General features: G+C 45.2%; 2 protein-coding genes across 2 annotated transcripts; one reads left to right on the forward strand and one right to left on the reverse strand.

Moving 5' to 3' along the window:
• Positions 1-3263: 3263 nt before the first annotated feature.
• Positions 3264-4631, reverse strand: LOC102072314 (inositol 1,4,5-trisphosphate receptor-interacting protein-like 1). Its single transcript, XM_005492241.2, has one exon. It carries the CDS (start codon positions 4629-4631, stop codon positions 3264-3266), a length of 1368 nt encoding a protein of 455 aa, XP_005492298.2.
• Positions 4632-10554: 5923 nt separating this feature from the next.
• Positions 10555-20808, forward strand: LOC102072150 (potassium channel, subfamily K, member 16). The gene is made up of 5 exons (XM_005492240.4): positions 10555-10904; positions 12917-13037; positions 14711-14877; positions 16430-16598; positions 19559-20808. The coding sequence occupies exons 1-5, from the start codon at positions 10710-10712 to the stop codon at positions 19936-19938; spliced, it is 1032 nt and encodes a 343-aa protein (XP_005492297.2). The 5' UTR covers positions 10555-10709; the 3' UTR covers positions 19939-20808.
• Positions 20809-22335: the final 1527 nt, after the last annotated feature.

Here is a 22335-nt window from a genome sequence, read left to right on the forward strand (position 1 = left end):
GATGACAATAATGCAGATTTCTTTCACTTAACCTCCATGGCAGTAATTGCAAAACAAGTGTCCTTGTCCACAGGAGAAGCATCACACATTTCCAGAGAAATGTACAGAAAACTTCTACTTTGTGAAAGTTTGGTGCCTGTCAGCCAGAAATCTATCTTCTTTTTCCAGGTCTCACTTCAACAGTAAGATGTTTATTGGCAGGTGGGAGATGCCAGCCCACTGTTAGCTCCATGGCTCCAAAAGAACTCGCTGCAAGACTGCTGATCCTGTTTGAATTACCTGAGCAGTTAACAAACCACAGATCAGCTCTTGAGCAGAGTAAGATGCCCTGCCACACCTGGGAGAATATATCAACTCCCACCTGACTACAACCTCCCTTCAGGGAGCTGTAGAGAACCACAAGGTCCCCTCTGAGGCACTTTTTCTCTATGCTAAACACCCCCAATATTGCAGTGGGCGGTGTTCAGAGTGCCATGATCTTCCCAAAGAAGACTCTTAAAAAAAAGACACCTCACTGTCTGTGCTCATGCTGGGTGATTTCAGCTCTTTTATGATTCAAGTGACACAGAAGAAGAGATGGGGTCTTTGTGGGGAGTTCCAAGGAGAGCCTTTACCAAGCTTCTTCCTCAAAATAGTCCAAGAGTCACTCAGGCAGGGAAAGCCAGGAAAGCAGGGATTTATAGAGGGATCTTGAGGGGTGGGACAGAACACTAGGGCCAATGGGATGAGGGCACAGGGGTGGAGTGAGAGGGAAGGGCCAATGGGATACATTTAATCTGCATGTCACAACGAGGCATGCTGGGAGAAGCCTTTTTCCTCACCCTAAAAGGTGGTTCTGAGTTTTCCCTCTATGGTAGTACAGTGGATTCTTTCCTTGTTGGCCCACCAGCCTCCGCACCCCACCTCCCTCAGCCCTTCTTTATCAGACTTGTGCTCTTATGGAAATGTTTCTAATAAAAAGGACTAGCATTTGTGGACATTAGTATCCTTGAAACTACATGCTCAGGTGCTCTTATTAATTAGTTCCTTAAGCTTGCTCTCCCACAAGCCTTAGGAGTAGCTCAACAGACAGTTTTTTCCCTAACGCTTAAGATTTTTTACTCAAGCATTTCCTGATTACTGTGGTCAAGACAGCACCAATCACCACTTCACCCACAAGAGCATTTCTATGGACAAACAACAGGTCTAGGAGGGCATTTTTCCTAGTTGGCTCCCACAGTACCCATGTCAAAAAGCTATTTTCACTGTGGACTTAAGGAATTCTTTGGGCTTGTTTAGCTCTTCTCTGTGATATTTCCATTTGCAACTAAGAAGCTGAGGTGCACCATGAGTATGACTTTGTGTACGACTGATCAAGAGATTTCCTTTCATTCCTTATAGCATCATCCACCAGTGTCATCATCCTGGCTCAGTGATCCATTAGAGACTGGGTGAAGCTCACAGAGGGAATAGATTCTCTCAGAAAAGGGATGGCAGTCAGTGTCCAAGTGGTAACTGCACTCTCTCTCACAAGCCCCCTGGTCAGCTACATTAGATTTGACTCCATGAGTATCCTTTTACTCTAGAGGAAAGATGTGGCAGCAATTTCCCCTGCCAATTGAGCAGTGCCTTCTCCATGTCCTGCATTCTCAGATCTGTGTCAGCTTTTCCCCAGGGAGTGTCTAAGGATGGGCAGCTTCTCCTCCTCCACAAGGAGGAATATTAGCGATACCTCCTGCATGGTCCCTGACCAGCTGGAGCTGCCAGCAAGAGTTTCTGGGTCCACCTAAAATGGTCACCCTGGCTGTGACAGTATGAGAGGAAAGGGTGATGAAAGTCATCTTTGTAGCCTCTGTAGGGTGACGACCCATCCTTAAGGGGAAGGAAGCACCAAAGATTTGCAAATGCTTGTGATTGAAAGGAATAACAAAAGTCGGGGGCCCACAAACAATCAGAAAACTTTATTAACTAACTACACACTGGGCTTGGAAATTGATATTTGTCCCCCTCCTATTATAAAGCACATGGCAGTGGGTTTTGGATAAAAGGGTAGGATTAAAGGGAAGAGAGGAATTAAAGAGGGAGAGATGAATTAAAGAAAGAGAGAAAGAAAAAGACGAAGAAAAGAGAGAAAAAAGAGAACACCAGTCCTGGTTACAGTGTTGATCCAGTTAATGGAATGTCAATCCCGGCTGCAATGCCAATCCAGGAGATAACCCTGGGTTCAGCATCAATCCAGCTGTGCCTGTCTGGTCTATGAGATGTCCAGGGTCCTGAGGGCACTTCCCAGGCTTGCGGGTTACCTTTTTATTCACAGGTTTCTCTGCCCTAAAGACAGGTTTCCCACTGTCTATGTCAATTAATTAGCATGTACAGTCCTTTCTTTCAGGCCTTCCTGGACATGGTTCAGATGGCTTTGATGGTTTTTGGGTGTCTGAATCCTACGCTATAGTCCATGCCCTCTTCTTGGCCCTATTCTTGTGCTTATGCTGTACTGTGCTGTGGCTCTTTCTCACAGAAAAGTGCTGACATATTTCCTCCTGGTCCCCCATTTCCAGACAAATCTTGGTCTTTCTCACAGCATGTTAATATCAGCAGGCCTTGGCTATTATCAACAGTCCCTGGTTGGCTCCAGTGCCATCCAATGTCCAGTGTTAGAGACACACACATTGGTCCCTTATGTTCTGGGAATCAAGAGCTCAAAAGGTCTGACATAGACTGCTTTACACTCGCAACAGAGTGGGCTTTAGTCATAGTAGTTTTCCATCATTCAGGTCTTTTATCTTTATTTGAAAGTTTGTCAACAAAAAGGTTATTCCACTTGGGTTCGTAGTCAGAAAAAGTCAGGAAAGAAAAATAAGTTTCCGAGGCTGTTCCTTAAAAAAAAAAAACGGTGCTAATTAGACACCTGTTAGTTCCTGGGAACAAATAAAGTTTCGTATACATTCAAAAGGGGCTAAGTACAAATGGAGTTTGTCAAGGCCAAGGCCTAATGAGTGTTTCCCATATTGTAGTGCAGCCAGGGGCAGGGGGAGTGCATCACCATAATCTACCCTGCAATGGAAGTCAGCTTCTCTGGGCCTCCACATGGTAGTCATCACTGTGGATGCTGTGGGAGACTGTCGAGATGACACAGCTCTGTTGATGGCAGAGGGCTGCTGCATGGCGTTTTACCTTCTCTCTCTGTATCCCACATTCTCTTCTCTTTTTCTTGGCACTATGAGCTGGTTTTCTGCTACTGCCCACGAGGCCCACAAACCTAGCTCTGTTAATGAGCACCTCTTTCAGCAGCCATTGAGCAGCACACTTGTGAGCCGATGCCGAAGATCCCGGTACTCGCTCATTGCCTGGGAGTGGGCAACTGGATACCATGCCAGATGATAGAAAAGATTGGGTGGCTCAGCTGATGCAATGTCCAGAGGCAAGCTAATCTCCTGAGGCAATCTCTTGTTGCCTATGACAAAGTGCTTAAGGCATTTCTCCTCCAGGCAGCGGCGCAGGTTCGCATTGATATCTCCCAGGCGCCGCAAAAAATACCTCCTGCGCCATCGTGACACGGGAACGGTGTTCAGGAGGTGCATGACAATGGTCTTCATGGTGTAGGTGGAAAAGCCGAAGCCCAGCTGAAGATGGGAGAAGAGCTGCAGGCATCTCAGGTGCAAGCTGTCTGGGGGGGCCTGCCTAGCAATGTGCTTGAAGAACTTCATCTCTGCCACATCATAGGTCTCCAGCCACAGAGTGCTTGGGGTTCCAGCATATCCTGATTGGCTGCTCACAAAGATGTCAGAGTCACCTCTCCGCACCCCGAAGACCATCTCAGTCCTGAAGCTTTCCCTGCCGTTGGTCACCTTGAATTGGCAGGAGCGTGTGGAGGGCAGCAGCACTAAGTGCCAGTTGTGGGACTGAGGCAAAGCTGGCCAGACTGCTCTCACCAGTTGGTAGAACCAGCGGGCAGTTTTCTGCACGTCCAGGTAGGAGCCGGTGCACAGGGTGTCCAGGAGGCTGGGATCCTGATTCCTTCTCAGCTCCTCCTCGGGGTGGTGCAGGAAACACAGCATGTTCTCAGCCTGCTGCTCCCTGGTGCAGGTGCACTCCAGCTGCACGCGGACACGGAAGTTCCTCACGAGCCTCTGCCCTGCACTGTCCAGCTCCAGGTGGAAGCTGTGGCCTCGCGGAGGAGTCATGGGGATGAGCACGCGGTACACCACATCCTGCTCACGGGGACTCCAGCCTTCAAAGGCACTGCCCACCCCGATGGCTCTTTGCAGGACTGGGTAGAAACTGTTTGACAAAACATGTCCAAAATAAACTGTGTAATTGTCCATCAGGTCTATTGTCCGCTCGCAGCCTCTCTGCAGGTCCTGTACAGGCCACCGGATGCGCTCGTCTAGAAGCCATTTCAGATCATTGTCAGCAAAATGGTCTTCATCTCCCTCGCTGCTGTTCTCTGCCTCATCACTCCTTTTTTTCCAGGAGAAATACAGTCCCAAGAGAAGGATGAGGAGCCCAGCAACAGCCCAGACCTGCCAGGGCTGCAAAGCAAAGCAGAGCTGGTCACCCCAGACCCCTCCACTCTGTTTCAGGGTGAGCTGCTCCACCTGCTGCTCCAGTCTAATTCTCTTCCTCTGCAAACGCTTTCCACGCAGCTCCATGCGCAGATGTTTCTCCTCATCCAAAACATCACCCACAGGCTGCATGTACTGGATGAGGCTTTCCAGAAGCATGAAAAAGAATGTTATGGCGTCCATGGTCTACAGGAGGATGAAGAGCAGGCTTAAATGGGGCCAGCAGGGAGGGAGATGACAATGAGGGCAGCAGGGATAGGAATAACAGGGATTTGGAGGCAGGAAGGACAGGGCCCCACATAGCTGGCAGGCAGCAAGGGATGTCTCACTGCCCGAGCAGCAGCTGCATCAGCCCTGTGGCCTGCCCAAGGCTCTCCCACGAGGGGCTGTCCCTGCATGCAGAGAGAGAACCCAGCCCCAGGGGCAGCGTTTCTGCCCCAGCCCTTGTTCCCAGCCCAGCCTTCTCGCCACGTGTGCACTCACCACTTGCCAAAGCAATGCAGGGCCAGCGTTACCTGCTGGGGCGTTTTAGAGCTGCCCCCTTTGTGACACGTCCCCCATGATGCCACACGTGTCACAGCATAATCACAACCCAGCCAAGCCAGCCCTGCCTTTCATCCCCACCCCCACTCAGGCATTCAGTGTAGCCGGAAGCAATCAGAGGCTGGATGCACACAAAGTGCACACCGAACTGCAGGTTAAGTTGTGGAAGGACTAGAGGTGTGGCTTCTGGGACAACCTTCTAGAGGGTTATAGCTACAGCTTGAGCAGCTCTCGTGCTGACACAATTCACAGTGGAGTGGAAGATCTGACTGTGGTGGATCCAAGTGTGTGGTACTACTAAAGGGCCTCTGTACCCTCAGTGTTGTTTTGGAGGAGTGTCCACCCATCCTTGACTCCTGGGGAGGAGGTGCCGCATTCCTGAGCACACAGGACATGGAGAAGACATTGCTTTGTCAGTGTTTGTAATTTTTGGTGCACCATTCTCTAACAGCAAAAGCTCAGTCTGGGAGTCAGATCCAAAGATGAAGAGGCTGTGGCAAGGAGCCTGGAACTTGAGCCTCGTGTTACCACATGGACACTGAATGCTCTCTCTATGTGAGAGAGCCCAATACCTCTGGAAATTTCACCCTGTGCAAAGATGCCAATAAATGGCATCTTGAGCAAATGCCTCCTCTGTCGAGTGTCTGTGCCTCACTTTGGTGGGGAATGCAGGCACCAGTACTCACTACTTGCGGTCGGTTCACCTTGGCTGGACAGAGAGAAAAAACAAGGACCAAAGACTTGTGGGCTGAGACAAGAACGGAGAGATTGCTCAAGCTCATCTGTTAATAGCATATTTAATTCACTACCACTTGAATCAGAGTGAGATAAAGAAAAATAAAACCAATTTTCTTAAAATATCTTTCCCACACCTCTCCCTTCCTTCTGGGCCCAACTGATCACTGTGTCCAATGCTGTGAGGCAGGATTCACACAGCACTTGAGTAATTCTCCATGCTGGGTTGCTTAACACAGCAGCCCTTACCTCCTGAACACAAGAGGTCTTAGCCAGCTACCAAAGGCAAGTGAGCAACTTCAGCATTTTCTTCACTCATGAATATCAGCCCATTTCCTTGACAACTGATAGCTATCCACAGGAATTTGGCTTTGCAGACCTGAAATAACAAACTAGGAAGTAGGAGGATCTCCGTGGAATACTTTAGCCAAAGTATTTGACAATCTGGCATAAGATCACAGCATAAAAACTAAAATGACCCACGTTTGAAGACTAAATGTTCTGACCCATTATGAGGAATAGATATTTATAGGGAAACTGTAAGAAAGTGTAAAAAATACTGATTATTTAATGGTTTTAGCCCTAAGCACAACAGGAAGTACAACCACCATGACATGGTGATTCCCATGGAAACTGATAATATTTTCCATTAAACTGGAATTTATTTTAGGCAATAATCTGTTTAAGGACACAGAATGCATAATGCTGCAGGTAAGATGCCATATGTAGAAAAAGAAAATGGCTAAACTGTGGGCATGACTGGGCTGTGGAGGAGGAAAGGACCCACTTAGGACAGAGGACTCAGTGTAAGAAAACCCTGTCCCAGCACATCATGTTACAGGAGGAAATGTTCCCTGCCCTCTGTTACCACTGGATGTCACTGCCTGGGTTTCCCTGCAGTGGACTGGGTAAATAATGCAGGTGGAAAAAAGTCAGCATGGCTCCTCCTTGCCTGGCCCCTTAATTGCCTCACAGATCTCTCCTAGCTCAGGAACAAAAAGTATTCATTAACTGCCTTACCAGACACACTGCCTCCAGTTAATTAACTGCCTTACCAGACTCACTGCCTCCATGACTGCCAGGGCTATGACCAGCTCATCCAAGCTTCCTTTCTGTCCTCCCTGGCCCAGGATCCACCTCCCCGCCCAAACCAGGGCTGTCAGTCTGTGTTCCAGGGGCATTGCAGATTCCTCATTCCAGCTTGCCCAGCCCAGCCATGGGTCCCAAAAAGCCAAGTCCACCAGGAGACCCGGCCTGGCCCAGTCCCCACAGCCCTGCCTGGCTGAGCTGCAGGATGATTTTCTCACTTTTTTCTCACAGAAAAGAAAGATTTTGTCTGACAGGGAAGGTATAGGTTGGATATTAGGAATAAATCTTTCACCAAAAGAAAAATAAAGTACTGGAATGCTCTTCCCAGGGAGGTGGTAGAATCACCATCTCTGGATGTGTTTAAAAAAAGACTGGACATAGCACTTTGTGCTATAGTCTGGTTGAGGTGTTAGGGCATAGGTTGCACTCGATGATCTTAGAGATCTCTTCCAACCTCATCATTCTGTGATTCTGTTATTCTGTGACTTGAACTTGTCCTGTCTCATCACCATGAACTTGCTCTATGAACACTCAGCAGGGCTGCTGAGAGCCTCCAGGTCTGCCCTGCTCCCTGGCTGGGGGCAGTGGGACAGAGAGACCACAGTGTTAGCTCACTCAGCTCCAGGACCCTGAGGGAGCTGCCAGCCCTCACAGCACCTGAGCACGAGGTGTGCAGTGCCATGATAGCCACGTTCTGCCACCACCCCTTGCCAGGGAACTGCACCCCAACCCACCACAGCCTTGGGCAGGCCAGTGGGTCTTGTTGCTGTAACTACAAGTCAGAGGTTGGGTGGCAGTGGGGCAGTCCCAAGGGAATTGGACCAGCAGAAGTCCTGTCAATTTATGGGCTGTGGAGAAGTTCTTGGTAGCTGGATCTGTTGGTTTCCCACAACTGAAAGCTATAGAGATGAGGCTTCACTTCCATTTCTTCAGCTTCTTCTTGAGAAACAAATACCATTGAATAGGTCTGTCAGAACTTATGACACCATAACGGGTTGGAGACTCAAGAGAAGAGGTGCTGCCAGCAGAAATTTGTTTTGATTTACAAAAAGAGTTCTATTAACTTGCCTGGCAGGTTCAAGGCCAGGTTGGATGGGGCCCTGAGCATGGCCCTTCCTGACATAGTGGGTGTCTTCCTTGCCCACAGCAGGGGGGTTGGAAGTAGATGATTTTTAAGGTCCTTTCCAACCCAAACCATTCTATGACTTCTGTGATAACTTGCACCTAGGTGGGATGTATTAATGATCTCCCAATGGACAAAGGTAACGGTGGCTGGTTCACCACTTACGGTGTTCCCATTTACATTCCCAGCTATCTAGACAGGTTATCAGTGTGTTTATGAAGCAGTTGTGAAATGCCAGCGTCAGCCTTTGGATGAGGGTGTTGTACCTACGGCAGCTCCCAGCACTTGGGAAGTGCTTGGTTTTCATGACTGGGGTGGATGGAGTCAAGCTAACACAGTACCCAGATCCCTGTGGGGAAACTGAGTCAGAACAGTCAATGCTAATGGAAAATACTCTTACCTTTACGAGGAATGGCTTCAAGTAAATCATTCCACTGAGTGAATTCCCTCTTCCTTTCTTCCTCAAAGCAACCTATCTGCAAGCATCCTAGCAGTGAACTGTGTTTTCCCTCCCTTGTTCCCTGTGGAGGTGTCAACCCAAGGATGAACAAGATGCTGTATGATGGGACACTCCTCTCACATCCAAACAATCTGTAGTGGTAATTAAAGATACACAGGCAGACTATTAAAGATTCTTTGTATGAAGAAACAGACTGAGAAAAGTTGATGCATATTCCCTGTTCCAGAGCTAGAGAAAAAACAAGGTCACCAAACTTCCTTGCAATCAAAGGTTTCTGGAGATGCAGGCACAAAATAGCCCCTTTGGAGAGGGGCTTAGAGGGAAACCCAACTTAGTCTATATATACAGGCTGGAGGAGACAGCATAAGAAAGATGAGGTTTCCTGGCATCTTACCCACACAATCAAACCACGGCAGCTATCACCAATATTGAAATTCTCATGATCTTCCATGAGTTTCATGTTTTTGTCACCTATTTTCCCCTCAGATGAACTGAGGAAATAATCCAGTTGTATTATATTCATGTCTGTTGAGAATGATGAACACGTGTTGCATTTGTACATGTAAAGGGCTTTATCTTATCTCATGGGGCTGGAAGACTGAGAGACACAAAAGAATTGTCCTTATTTTAGAGCAATAATTTAAATCTGAGGAAGAAGCACACCTTTGACGTGTAGCTTCAAAAGAAGTTAAAGGAAACACGGCACATCCTGTTTCAACAAACCCTTTTCCAGTAACCCTAAGGAAGATCTTCAAACATGTAAGTGTTTCGGAAGCTGCTTACCTTCATTCATAGTCTTCCTGTTTTCCTCTAAGGTCAAACAGATTTATATGTGAAAGGACAACCTGCAGTTGACAGAGTGAAGCCACATGCTGCTTCTTGTTTACACCAGTTCTGCAAAGCTAATCCCAGAGTCTCTGCCTTTTCTTGATGTTTTCAAACTCAATAAAACCACAAAGACTTGAAGAGCAGAATTATAAATGCTTTTTCAAAGGGTGATTTACTTCAGTGTGTTCTCATTATTAAAGTAGGGCATCTGCTGAAATAAAAAAAGAAATTGTACACAAAGCAAATGAAAATGCTGGGAAATAGAAAGTCAAGAAAATTAATGGGTGTTAACAATGTCCACGGTGCAGCCAAGCTCAGACCTGTCTGCTGTCAGTTGCAAAATCAACATCTTCATTAAAAGGCTTCCCTCTCTCACAAGCTCTTCTCAGTGGCAACCAAATTCTTCTTGAAGCTAATGGGAACAAGCTCTGACATTTATATAAATGACTTCTAATTGCATGAGAACCATCCTTCTGAAACTAGCAGAAGCTACATTGCTGTAGGTAGCAGAGAATCAAAGTCACTTCTGTTGGCAAAGACCCTTAAGGTCATCGAGTCCAACCATTAACCCAACACTAACCTATGTCCCTAAGCACCATGTCTGATGACCTTAGAGGTCTTTTTCAACCTAAACAATTCTATGATTTTATGACTCCATGGATCTGATGGCATGGCACCAGTACCAGTGTAATGCATTCCCTTGGATACACTGCAGAGGAATTGTTGGCAGAAGAACCTGTTTGAATTTGGCATATATGCAACCACAGCCATTTGCCTGTGTGTCCAAGGTTTTGCCCTGAGCTATTGAGGCTCTTCAGGGCTGCATGACCCTGCCCTGTGCTGCAAGCAGTCAAGTGAAGCCCAAAAGATCAGTCCAGCTGCATTTCCCTGAGGCTGCCCCTGAACACGGGGCACGAAGGATCGGAGGCTTGCCCTGGAGTCCTGTTCTTGGACTCAGCAGGACAAACAATGGTTTTCCAAGCAAACTCCTCTGTGAACCCCTTCCAGAAGGCTCACCTGTCCCCAGAGCCTTTTGAGCAGGAGATGGCCACCTGCCAGCTTCTCCAATCCTGACCCACTTTTCCTGAGAACCCAGCAAGGGAGAGTTTCACAGACAAGAGGAAATCCCTGAACAGCATGCAGCTCAGAGAATGGAAAGTTTTTTCTTGGGGAGGGTTGGGTTTATTGTGGTTCCCCCCCCCGCCCCCGCCACTTCCAGCTTTCCAATGAATGCATCTGGCAGCACAGTGTCCCTGCCACTGCGGGATCCCAGCGGAAAACAGAGCAGGGAGGGCTCTTCCTGCCCGGGGGAGGCTTCCCAGGAGTGTGAGGGATTTACAGTCACCTCCTGTGGCTCCCCATCCCCTGCAGAGTCGCCCTGAAGGCCATGTTCGGTGGCAGGCTGCAGACAGCTCTGCTGGTGGCTGGCTACTTTGTCTACCTGCTGGTGGGTGCTGCCGTGTTCCAGGCCCTGGAGAGGACTGCCGAGAAGCAGGAGAAAATGGCAGCTGCCCAGATGAAGGAGGCTTTTCTGCAGAACTTCACGCAGCTCACGGTGGCAGAGATGGAGCAGTTCATGAAGGTGAGTGGAAGGCCTTTCTCCCTCCTGTTTCTCCATCAGATGTTGTTTCCTGCTCATCCTTGCTGCACAGGTAACTCTCACTGCTTTCCTTCTGTTTGTGGTCACTTGGATGCTTCCAGCAAACCCCTGTCTGGTGTGAGCAGGCAGCTCAGTCTGATGGTAAATACAGCTTGTGTAGCTGGACAAAACCTCATGTGTGCTAGCTATTAAATATCCCCATCCCACAATAGCCTGTGTTTTTTGGGGTCTTGCCTCCTGTTGACTCTGCTTTTAGTGAGGCTGTGTTCTTATACAATGGGTGGCATGGCAAGAAAAATGAGGCTATCTGAAATGAGTAGGTGTAGCTGCCACTTGGAACAGCATCACAGATAGTGCAATACAGAAACAATAAGGAAAGGTGTTGATGGGGGGGGGGAACCCAAAAAAACTCCAAATAGCTACAAGGAAGGTGGCATGATCAGAGTTCAGTTTTTGAGGAGGGTGGCATGATCAGAGTTTAGTTTTTGAGCATGCCCCAGAAGAGAAACAAGTAGCCTGGCCAGGGGGAAATATTTCTGGTCATGGCACAGGAAGATGAAGATTATTATGGCTGTCTCTTCAACTTGGGTGTTTTAGAGCTCTATGTGCTGTAATGCAGGAGAAAATGAGAAGTTAAAGCCTTGCTGGAAGCATTTCCACATGGAAATGGCTCACTTCACAGAATAAAGAAATGTGGGGAAGAACTGGTGTTTCTAATAGCCGAGCCAGAAATTCAGCCCCTGTTTCACCCATGCATGCATCCTCTTCACCTGGTTTTTTATGGGTAGGGAAGAAGGTAAAAAAAAATAAAATAGAGAGCTTTTCAAGAAGGGAAGGGAAAAAATGAACTTTTAAGACAAAGAAATCTTTGTGCAAGGGCTATGGAAATTATTTTTGTTAGCCTCAATTTTCTGAGATACCAGCAAAAAGCATAGTGAAGGGAGAAGCAGGGAGGAAGATTTTGCTGGTGCAGTTTATTCCAGCACGTGTCCTGCTTCTGGCAGGGCTCTGTCCTGGATTTTATCTCAGTTGTTTCTGTACAAACCAGCCTGCTTTCCAGATGTCCAGTCCAGTGTTCTCTGTTTGCAAAAGACAGGGACAGCTGGATACTGTTTGATTTTAAAATTTCCTTTTAGCTTAAAAAAAAAGAAAAAAAAGAGAGTTAAAAATATAATGGCACTTAGAATTAAAACCAAGGAAAAGTCTGAAAATGCATAAAGTGATAAATATAGCACTGGAGAGGTGTGGAAGAAATATTTAGTCAAGCCTTGTGGGGCAGGGCAGTCTCAACTCAACTCAACCCAAACCATGTCTGACAGATGTTCCTCTAACCTCTTCTCAAAGGCAACTTTGCAAGCATGTGTGCAAATGTGTAAATTTATCTATGTGTATACAGGTTGGAGAAGAATGTGTATGTCAGGCATTGAAAATCAATGGATTTTCTCTGAATTTAATTCTGTGACACTAACCAAAATACAGATTTGAAATGAAATGCTCAGTGTATCTCATGTGTACCCTGGCACAGCTCATTGATGCAGCACTGGGAGGGATCAGAGCCACTGCTCATACAGGTGGGTGATCAGATCTTGGATCCCCCACTGCCATCTCAACTGCAAGTCCAAATCCGACAATCAGCCACCCCCATCTCTTAAACCAGTGCTCTGCCTCATCCCAGTCACTCACAGGATTGTGATTTTCCAAACTACTTGGCCTGAAAAAAACAAGGTCCTTGGTCACAGTGAAAGAAACAAATTCTCTCCAAACACCCACTAGAGCAGTCAGCACAAACAGGGCAGAAGTTGAACACCCAAACCCACTGGATAATGGCTTCCCAACCTTGGAGGTGAAGGTGTGAATAGTGTCAGACAGTCTCTGAAGGGAGGTGAGTGTTACTTACAGGAGAGGAGCAGCAGTTGGCTAAACCTGAAATATTTTTGCAGCAAGCACTTGAGAAAGGCAGTCATGATGATACCAAACTTTGCTTTCTCTCCCAGAACCTGATTGAAGCCATTCAAAATGGAGTATACCCTGTTGGAAATGAGTCACAGTTTGAAGAGAGCAACTGGGATTTCAGCAACTCCTTCTTCTTTGCAGGCACAGTTGTCTCCACAATAGGTAGGTCTAATGCTTTCCATTTATGTGTGCTTGTGTGTGAGTGATGGTTATTAGGACATGAATGGATAATACTTTCTGGAATAAAAACTCCAGACCTTTGTTGTCATGGGTTAGTCCTAAGACCTTCCCAGTGCACAGCTCTTCATGTTTTATTTTGACTTGTCAAAATCAGTGGCCTTTCCTATTATTTCCCACTTGTTTCTTCTTTTCAAATCATCTGTACTAATGTTCACTCTGCTGGTATTTGTAGGTGGCAGATAAACTTCACTTTCCTGGTGTTTTTTCCAGGCTTTAAATCTGAGAGTGCTGTAAAACATAAAAGATGTAAGGAAAGAAGTGAATCCTGCTGGGGGCTGGGCACTGTCTCCACAACCTGTTTTGAGCTGTTAATTCATATATTCAATTAGAAACATGCCAAGAGGAAAAAATGGGAAGGGGTAAAGGCAAATGCAGAGAATTTTACACTGCTGCTTCAAGCTGTTCTGACATTTACAGGGCCTGTCTGCCCCTACCTGCTTCATCCTTTCTTTCAAATGTGCATCCCAAAAAGGGCAGGCCTGCCAAACTTAAGGATAAAATCCATACTGTTGGCACCTGCTTCACAGTCATGCAGTGGAAGTCAGATCTGTGTTTTTACAGAGTGGTGCTGAGGCCTCACTGCCACCAGACCCTAAAAGCACATCTGATCTGTGAGTGTGACATGTCCCAAGGGCCCCAGCAGTGTCCCAGCACTATGGGAGATGTGTAAGTGCTGCCTGAGCCCACAGGGAGATCTCCTGCTGTAGAAGGGGAGGGTTCTGACCCATCACTGAACCTGGAATATTTCTACAACAGGGAGCACAAGAGAGCTCATGCATTTGGAAATCCAGTAGCCCAAAAATCACTCAGTTGTTTTGTCTTTTCTCCCAAAGAAAACATTGCATTTTCCAAGTAATGGATGCCTTGACATGAACTGTGCATGGGAAATGCAGTTTCCCAAGGTCACTGATAGCATAAGGACATGCACAAAGTTCAGTATCCTTGCACTCAGGCATGTAACTCATGGGGTCCAAGAGTCTTGAGGCTGAAGGACATGTTTGGGGTAGTTCCACTACTTAGATAAATCCTCTCTTAGTAGGATCTTAGGGCAGATGTCTCTCTGGCATGAATAAATCAGCCACCAGCAAGGTCTGGGCTAATTAGCACCATCAATTCTAATGCACAGTGCCTTGGGACTGGAGTCAGTATCTGGACACAGCAGCTCACTGGGATGGAGCCAGGGAGGTCACTAACACACAGGCACATCAACAAGAAGCTGGAGATGTGATCCTGACAGCCTGGGACTCCAGCTCTGATGTCTTCCAGATCCTTAGAGTTCTATTTTCTGACTTTCCATGTATTTGTCATAGGACAGAGCATGTTTCCCATAATTAAATCTCGATTGTGTTTTTGTTCCCACTAAGGCTGTGTTGGGAACACACAGTGCTTCTGCATTCCCCCAGACATGCAGGGTGAACCACTTCATCTGCTCACTGCCTTTTTCAGAGGAAAAAAAAAGTGCATTTGGGCTGAGAAGCACTAGCCACATCTTTTAGGGTCAAAGGCAGGCTGGATTGGAGTAAAGGGTGAATATGACTGTGAATTGCTGCAGTTCTTTGGAATATCTCCTCTGACCCATCTTTTTTTTTTTATAGGCTATGGCACATTACATCCTAAAACTGCTGGGGGACAGATATTTTGTGTGTTTTTTGCTCTTTTTGGAATCCCTCTGAACATTGTTTTTCTGCACCGCGTCGGTAAGATGCTCTCACTGCTCTGTAAAAAGCTGGGGAAATTCCTGTACGAGAAAGGAATGAGAAAGGTAATTGGTTTTATTTACTCAGACACAATTATATGCTCATTTCTAGTGTTTTTCTCAAGTTTTATGCTGCCTTATCCTCGATTGTATTTGCTCTTGTGCTGGTTTAGATGTTGTTCTAGGGCAGGAAAAGAGGCGTTTTTCACTTGCAGAGCTAAGCAGACATGTCAGCCATAGAAGAGATATTCAGACAAAGGCATGCATTTTGTCTTCCCATCTAGATGGCAGAAATCCACCCCCTTCAGCAATCAGTGGAGAGATGGGGCATCCCACCTCATTTCTTGAGACACTTATCTCAGGAGCCAACACCCTAGGGAAGTTCATGCATCCCTTTAAAACCAGTAAGGGTGATTAAACATCACCTTGAGGCTGCAAAAAGCAGGTGAGCTGTGCAAAGCTGTAAAAATTAGGTGAGATGTAGAGCTTTTAGTGGATTTTAACTCAATGCATAGTGTGCTACCCCTCCTAACTGATTACCCAGTCCTTTAGTCTCTCTCCATCCTTAACTTTGACAGAAAGGAAGCATCAGGCTGAAGTTGTCCATTTCAGCCTGGTTGCTGAAAGATGAGGAAACACCTCTAACAAGCTACAGACAGGATGGCTTTTGTCTGGTTTATGCCCCAATTTATTTTCAGCTTCACCCCTTCTCTCAGCATTGCTGAGGAAGTGAGAATAGCTTTTCTGTGTCTCCTACTGTAATTCTCTTTCAGGACAAGGTATGATTGCTACAGATAACTCTGTTCAGATTACTGAGTTTCTTGTCATATCTGGCAAACTTAAACAGAGGATAAGGCTCAATCAGATACAGACTCAAGCCTGTACACAATACATGAAGACATGAGAAGTTATCCAGCAGTTGCCATTAATTTCCAGGCAATCTGGATTTGGAAAATTTTATACATAGAAACTATGTGTGTCTGGCTGATAAATCTCTACATATAACAAGTCTTCTTGTCTAGTTAAAGCTCCTCCATGACTGCTGGGAAGTAGAATGGTTTAAAAGTCTCTTTATCAAGACCTCATTAGTTTTTGGGTTTGTTTCTTTTTTTTTTCAGTGAGATATCCACTGGTTAGGAGCCAAGTTGTGGCATTGATGCAATGAGAAATAAAGTCAGTAATTAAGACTCTTGAAGATAGTCCTGTCAGAAATGGTGCTATTAGTTTGTATAAAAGATATTCTTTTCCCAGGCAAATCTGAATTTAGGTGCCAACCCTAAATACCTAAAAATTAAAAATGAAGTTGTATGGTGAAAAGTGGAAATGGTTTGACTCTGGTAAATGTCATTAGATAGGAATTTCTCCAGTAGTCACAGTCATTGATACAATCAGGTGAAACACTACATCTTCCAGGGCCACTGTGGACATGCAACACTCATAACACCTGGCTTCCCACTGCTTCTAAGCAGGATTAAGGTATTTCCAGAGGAAAAGCACTCAGTAGAAGTCCTTCAGATCCTCCTGATCCCAGATAGCCACCCACTTTGAATAACCACCATTTTATATAGCTTATTTCTGTCTCAAATCATGATTATAATTGAACTGGTTTCTTTTTCAGAAGAAGATCAAATTTCTGACCCTTTTGTTCTTCCTGGCAACGGGGATCCTGGTTTTTCTGTGCTTGCCATCAGTCTTCTTCCAGATAACAGAGGGCTGGTCCTACAGTGAAGGAATTTACTTTGCATTTATCACCCTCAGCACCATTGGCTTCGGAGATTATGTTGTAGGTAAGGTTGATTCCAGAGAGGAAACACATCCAAACACCAGGATAATGACTGTAATCCCCATGGGTTGACTGAATGTACTGTAGAGACAAATCTGTCACAAGTCTTTGCCTGATCTTTGCCTTGTACAGTTCAGGGGGAAAATACTCACTTCTCTGGGGTTGTATATACGGATAAAAGCACCAAATCATCAAAATATAAGGAAATTAGGTTCTTTGGGGTACAAAGAAGACAAATATTGTGGTTAGGGAAGAGTGAGGGAATTTTTATTACCAAGAGGCAACAGCTTATGACAGCTGTACAAAACAAGGTGTGTATCACTGCTTTAGCCATCTCAGATTTAGGTTTCACAGTGTAAAGTGAAGAAATAAGTGATCATGTTTCAGAATATATGATTTCACACAACAGACTAAGAGGTGGAAATCCCATCCATGGGAAATTGGGGAAATCTACTCACAGTATTAGAAGTGGGGTTAAATATAAAAGTGCAGAAGTGGCCTTCTTTAGTCTCCTGAATATTTCTGGAGGTTTTTTATCCTTACAAACCACAGATTAGGATTTCCCCTGAAGAAACACTGTTTAAGCTGCGCTCAAGCATGCAGGAGTGCTTATCAAAACATTTTCGTGGATCTGCTGGACAAAATACACTCTCCATGGAATAAGTTTCCAAATAAACTGCAAAATAATTACCAGGAGCAAAATCAGTGTCCACAGAGGAAGCAGGAAACTGAACTCTGTGGAGAATCCAAGATTTCTCTACAACAACCTGTCCTGCCATCTTCTTGCCAGCTTGAACTTCTCCTCAGCAGGGATATGCAAAGAAAACTGCAGCTAATACTTGCACCAGTGCTGTCCCCACAGAGGGTCTGGAAGCCTCACACACCTTTCTGGGGGACAGACATCCACCACACAGCAAACCCCAGGCTCTCAAGCCTTGCAGAAATGCTAGACAGGCCTTGGAGCCTCTCTGTTGGAAGGATTTCTTACATCAGGCTGATGTCTTTGGCAGAGGGAGCCCACAAACTTTTCCAGGCACTGATGTGTCACTGCTGACTGTAATTTCTCTAAATCTATTCCATTAAATAGTCTGCTGTACAGAATTATGGGGAGAGGCTGGTGCCATGCAGGAGAAAAACCGAGCATCAAAATGCTGCATTGTCTTTCCTTGTCCAAATCACAGGTGTGTTTTACTATAATGACAGCAAGTCACAGCCTGAAAACCATGACTTCATAGCACTCTGCAGCCATATTGCATTACTAAAACAATTAATTGTATTTTAACTTTCTAATTGTTATTTAAAAATAACAGTTAGATGGGCCTCATGGCTCTATGATTTCATCTTCATTAGGATGACTCAACTCGATCTAAAATGTTTTTCTGTGCCAGTATTTATCTTAATTGGCTTTAACAACAGTAATAAAATGTTGATAAGTTTAATGCTTCACATCTTCACAATGAAACAAGCAGAATCAATGAGTGCTCTGAGAATTATGCACTGAGAATTGCTTACAGATGATAAATGGTTTTGCATTGGCCAAGTGAAACAGAACAGGTTTGAGTTGATTTGCATTTTAGTAATTCAAAATTGTGTGTAGCTGAGCCTGTTTGGGGCAGCCAGATATGCTAGGAAGATGGCTCAGCCTGGGTTTAACTGTTGGGAATACATGTACATACAGTTGATACCTCTAGGGTGAAACTCATTGGAGTTGTTAGCTGAATATTCCCTGCTCAAGTCCAGTTTTGGGTTAATAATACAAAGATATTATGCTTTGTACCAAGGCTGAGAATCCCTTTGCCAACTCAATGCCAGCAGCAGAAAAAGAAACAACTATGCATGAGGACAAACCTGCCCAATGCTACCCCATTTCCAGAACTCTTGGATAGCAAAGAACAAAAATCTTGCCCATTAATCTATGCAGGACTTGAAAAGAGTTGCCAGCACCTGGGCTCCTTCTGGGCAGGTTCACCACAAGGTTTGTGGTGGTCTCCCTGTCCATGCACATTGTTATGTTATCCACTCTGTCAAATCACCTCTGGCAGTGACCTGGAGCACTCCATAAGCAATATCACCAAGTGTTCCTGCAGGTGCCAGGGCCACACCACCTGGACCATGATGATAATATTGTGTAGAACCAAGCAAATGCTCGCTGTATGTTGAGGTCAAACAAAATGACCCATGCAGAACACCAGGTGTGAGGTCCTGGCTGATGCTAAGAGGATCAGACTGCATGAAATAAGCTTTGGTCCACTGGTTTCCAGCATAGAAAGTTCTGTTCTTGGCATGTGTCAGTAAATTCTCATCAGTCATGTAGGTTTTTAAATCGGGGAAGCTCCTGAAGCCATTCAAAAGTCAGGTGGGAATTGCAGCTACTCTCTCAGTGTGCTTGCAAGTACCTGTAATTTAAAGGAAATATTTATTAGGTTGTAATCACACTCTATAGAAATACAGGGAATTACAATTACCCAGATAATAATGGTTGTGTGGTTATAGTGGCCCACTGTGCTCTGCTTTTTGTGCTTTGGGAGTTTGGGTGTAATTCCAAGATAATACAATACAATTTAGCACTACTTCCCACATTATTTAATTTACCTGTACATGCAGCAGTTGAACTGGGATTGATATGTGGTAGGGGGGGAAAAAATAACCTGCTCTGATGGTAATTCACCTCAATCACAGGATCACAGAATCACAGAATGATTCACTTCAATTCCAGTGTGCCATTTGACAGGCCAGCGTATTTGATTCATATTTATTTCATATATCAGTTCATTGCAACAATAAGAGAATTGCCCAGCCTTAACCTAATGCTCTGGAGCTGAGAGTCTCCATTACAGCAAAAAAGTCACTTTAAAGTATTCAACATAAAACATACTGATGAATTCATTAGGCTGTTCCACTTTACACTGGCAAGGCAATTTTAACTTTTTAATTTTCTCCTTCTTTCTCCCCCTTTATCTTCAGGCAAACAGTCTGACAGGAAATACTTTTCCTACTATCGAGTGCTTGTGGCCATTTGGATTCTTTTTGGCCTTGCCTGGATTGCTCTGCTGTTTAATTTATTGACAACAGTACTAGAAGATACTGAAAAAATAATTGTCAAGGATCTCCAAATTGGAAAGGTGAGTAAGGACAATGTAGGAAGCCAGCAAAGAAGATGCTGGCCTGTTCAATTTATTCCAGAAGAAGAACCACTACCACCACGTGCTGGAGGGGATGCAATGAAAATGGAGTCATTAACAGCAGATTCTGAACGCACAAAAAATGAAAAAAAAGTGTTTTCTAATAGCAAAACTATTGCCATAACGAGTCGAGAATTCAATTCTTCATTGGAGAATTGCTAGTTAATTATTCTAAAGAAATTCCTATAGAAATAAAATTTCTCCTGCCTTTTGCTGAGATATGACCTTTTAGAACTCAAGAACTACAGTTACACAAAGCCTGGATATTAATGGTAAGAAGTTTGCTCCTCAGTTTGCAGCTAGGTTGTGCTCATAGCCTGAGAAGTGCACTTGCTTTGCAAGGTGTTTTTAAGGTGCTCTCACAAAAATGCAGAGGAGGGGCATGGAAGAGCTTGCTAGTTCTGTTTGGATTTTGCAGCTTGCAAGAAATCATGTCTCTTCCAGGAACTGACATGCAGAAGCTTTTCTGGCATTGCATTGCACTTTTGGAAGAAGAAGTAAGGGTATATAATTTAATAGGTGCCTGACTTGAGCCATCATATTGGATAAGGTGTTATGGTCTGAAAACATGTTTAAATGACAAGACCTGATCTCAGTTCAGAGACACTTGAAGCATCTAATGGACAGGGTTATGAAAAGGTTAGCATGTTAGAAATGATTGATTCTACCTCTTCCTCTTTTATTCTAAGTTGAATAAAGGCAATTTCAGCTTTTATCCCTGTGGCTCTGAAAAATCTTTCTGATGGTGTTTATAAAAAACACATCAATGTCTTTAATTCAATTTTTATAATAATTTTATTCTGTATGTTTTTAAATAAGAGCAGAGACCAGTTTGAAGGGAGGAGTCCTTGCTGCTGTATTTTGATTCTATAGGAACTATGAAGCCATTTAGCAATGATTCTGTGGTGCTGCTGTTTTCCAAGGGTGAGTGGAGTCTAAACCTTCAACCAGGTGAAAAAAAAAGGATGTCAGATCTGGGCATGGTTTTTCAGATGTGCTGTCTGGCCTGCAGGCCACTTCTGGGTGAAGACTCTGACCTTCAAAGGGTTGATCTATGTGTCACAGGCCTTCTGTGTGCCAAAGATGCATGGAAACCCAAACCTGAAGAGCTGGCAAAGCATCTGGGGGAGACACAGCCACAGAGGTGAAACATCTCATGTGTGTTTGTGGTCACACCAAAAGTCAGTCCAGCCCAACACCATCTCTGACCATGCCTGATGTGTCCCCAGCAGTGACAGGGGGACAGGATCAGCAGCTCTGCCATGACCCTGCACAGGGGCCAAGCCTGGCGCAAGGCTGCCCATGCAGGAGGTGGGCTCTGTACATCAAAATCCATGAACTTGCCCAAATGCTGAGCTCACATCAGCACCCACAGGACCCCCCAGGCCTGTCCATGGCTTTAGTGCACCAAGTCCTCACTCTGACAGTGCTGAAGCTGTCACTTGACAGGTTGCTGTGAGCCCCTCAACCTCCTCTTTAGTCAGACTGAATAATTGTTTTTTGCTCACCCTCTGGGTGTTACTTACAGCATGACCAGCCCATGCCAGAGTTATTCCTGTATGAAAGGGAAAATAAATTACAGCTATAAAGCAATTTCACGTCATAAAGATGCAGTCAGCCTTGAAGCTGGATTCATAACTATCTCAGTCAAACAGAGTCTTGCTTCTTGCCAAAGCAATTCTGCTGGTTCAAGACCTGGCATGTAGACCTGGCCAAACATGCGCTTTCTTCCCCTCCAGAAATTATTTTCCAGTGTTACTCTCAAGGCTGACTTCTCACCTCATATGTCTCTCTGTCAGTAAACATTTTTGAGGCAGCAGGAGCAAAACCTGACTGAAATCAAAGAAGGGCAGCAGGCACCAGAGCCAGGCAGAGAAAGCAGCTGGATGCTCCCAGGCAGGGAACTCTTCACCTCTCTGTTTTCCCCTCTCACTGAGCATTAACCCACATTATTATTTTCCAGGCATCATTCTATTCTCTTTTTTTCTTTATTTTTTTTTCTTTTTCCCCAGCCCTTCCCAGAAGGATCGTTAACCCTGCTCCCAGTCTAATGTAGGGACTGCCAGGGCTGGTTTAGGGGGTGTGATGGTCCTGCCTTGGGGTGCAGTAGTCATTTTGCACAGCCTCTCATTGTTCCTTCCATGCCAGTTCCTGGTGTCTGGAATGGAGGGTTTCCTCATCTTCTTCCCACTACTCCCTGTTGTGACAAATAACACAGCTCAGCCCTGGAACAGGCTGCTCATGTCCCATTGTAACACAGAGTGACCAAAGATGCTTTTTTTAGACATTTCAGGAAGGGCAAGAGAGACATCCCATGGCCTCTGACTGTAAACAGCAAGCACAGAGCCAGGCAGTGCCTTTTGGAGCAAAAAAGGGCAAATTCTCATTCTTTTGCCCTCATGGGTGTTTAACAATGAGCCTTGAAACCCAAGCACTTCCCATTCCAGGAGCCCATCTGTGTGACCGTGTTCACAGGAATCTCAGGTTGAGGGAAGAGATGAGGATCTGACTCCATGTTTCAGAAGGCTGATTTATTATTATATATACTACATTAAAACT

This window comes from Zonotrichia albicollis, chromosome 6, assembly GCF_047830755.1.
Source record: "Zonotrichia albicollis isolate bZonAlb1 chromosome 6, bZonAlb1.hap1, whole genome shotgun sequence".
NCBI classification, from domain to species: Eukaryota; Metazoa; Chordata; class Aves; order Passeriformes; family Passerellidae; genus Zonotrichia; species Zonotrichia albicollis.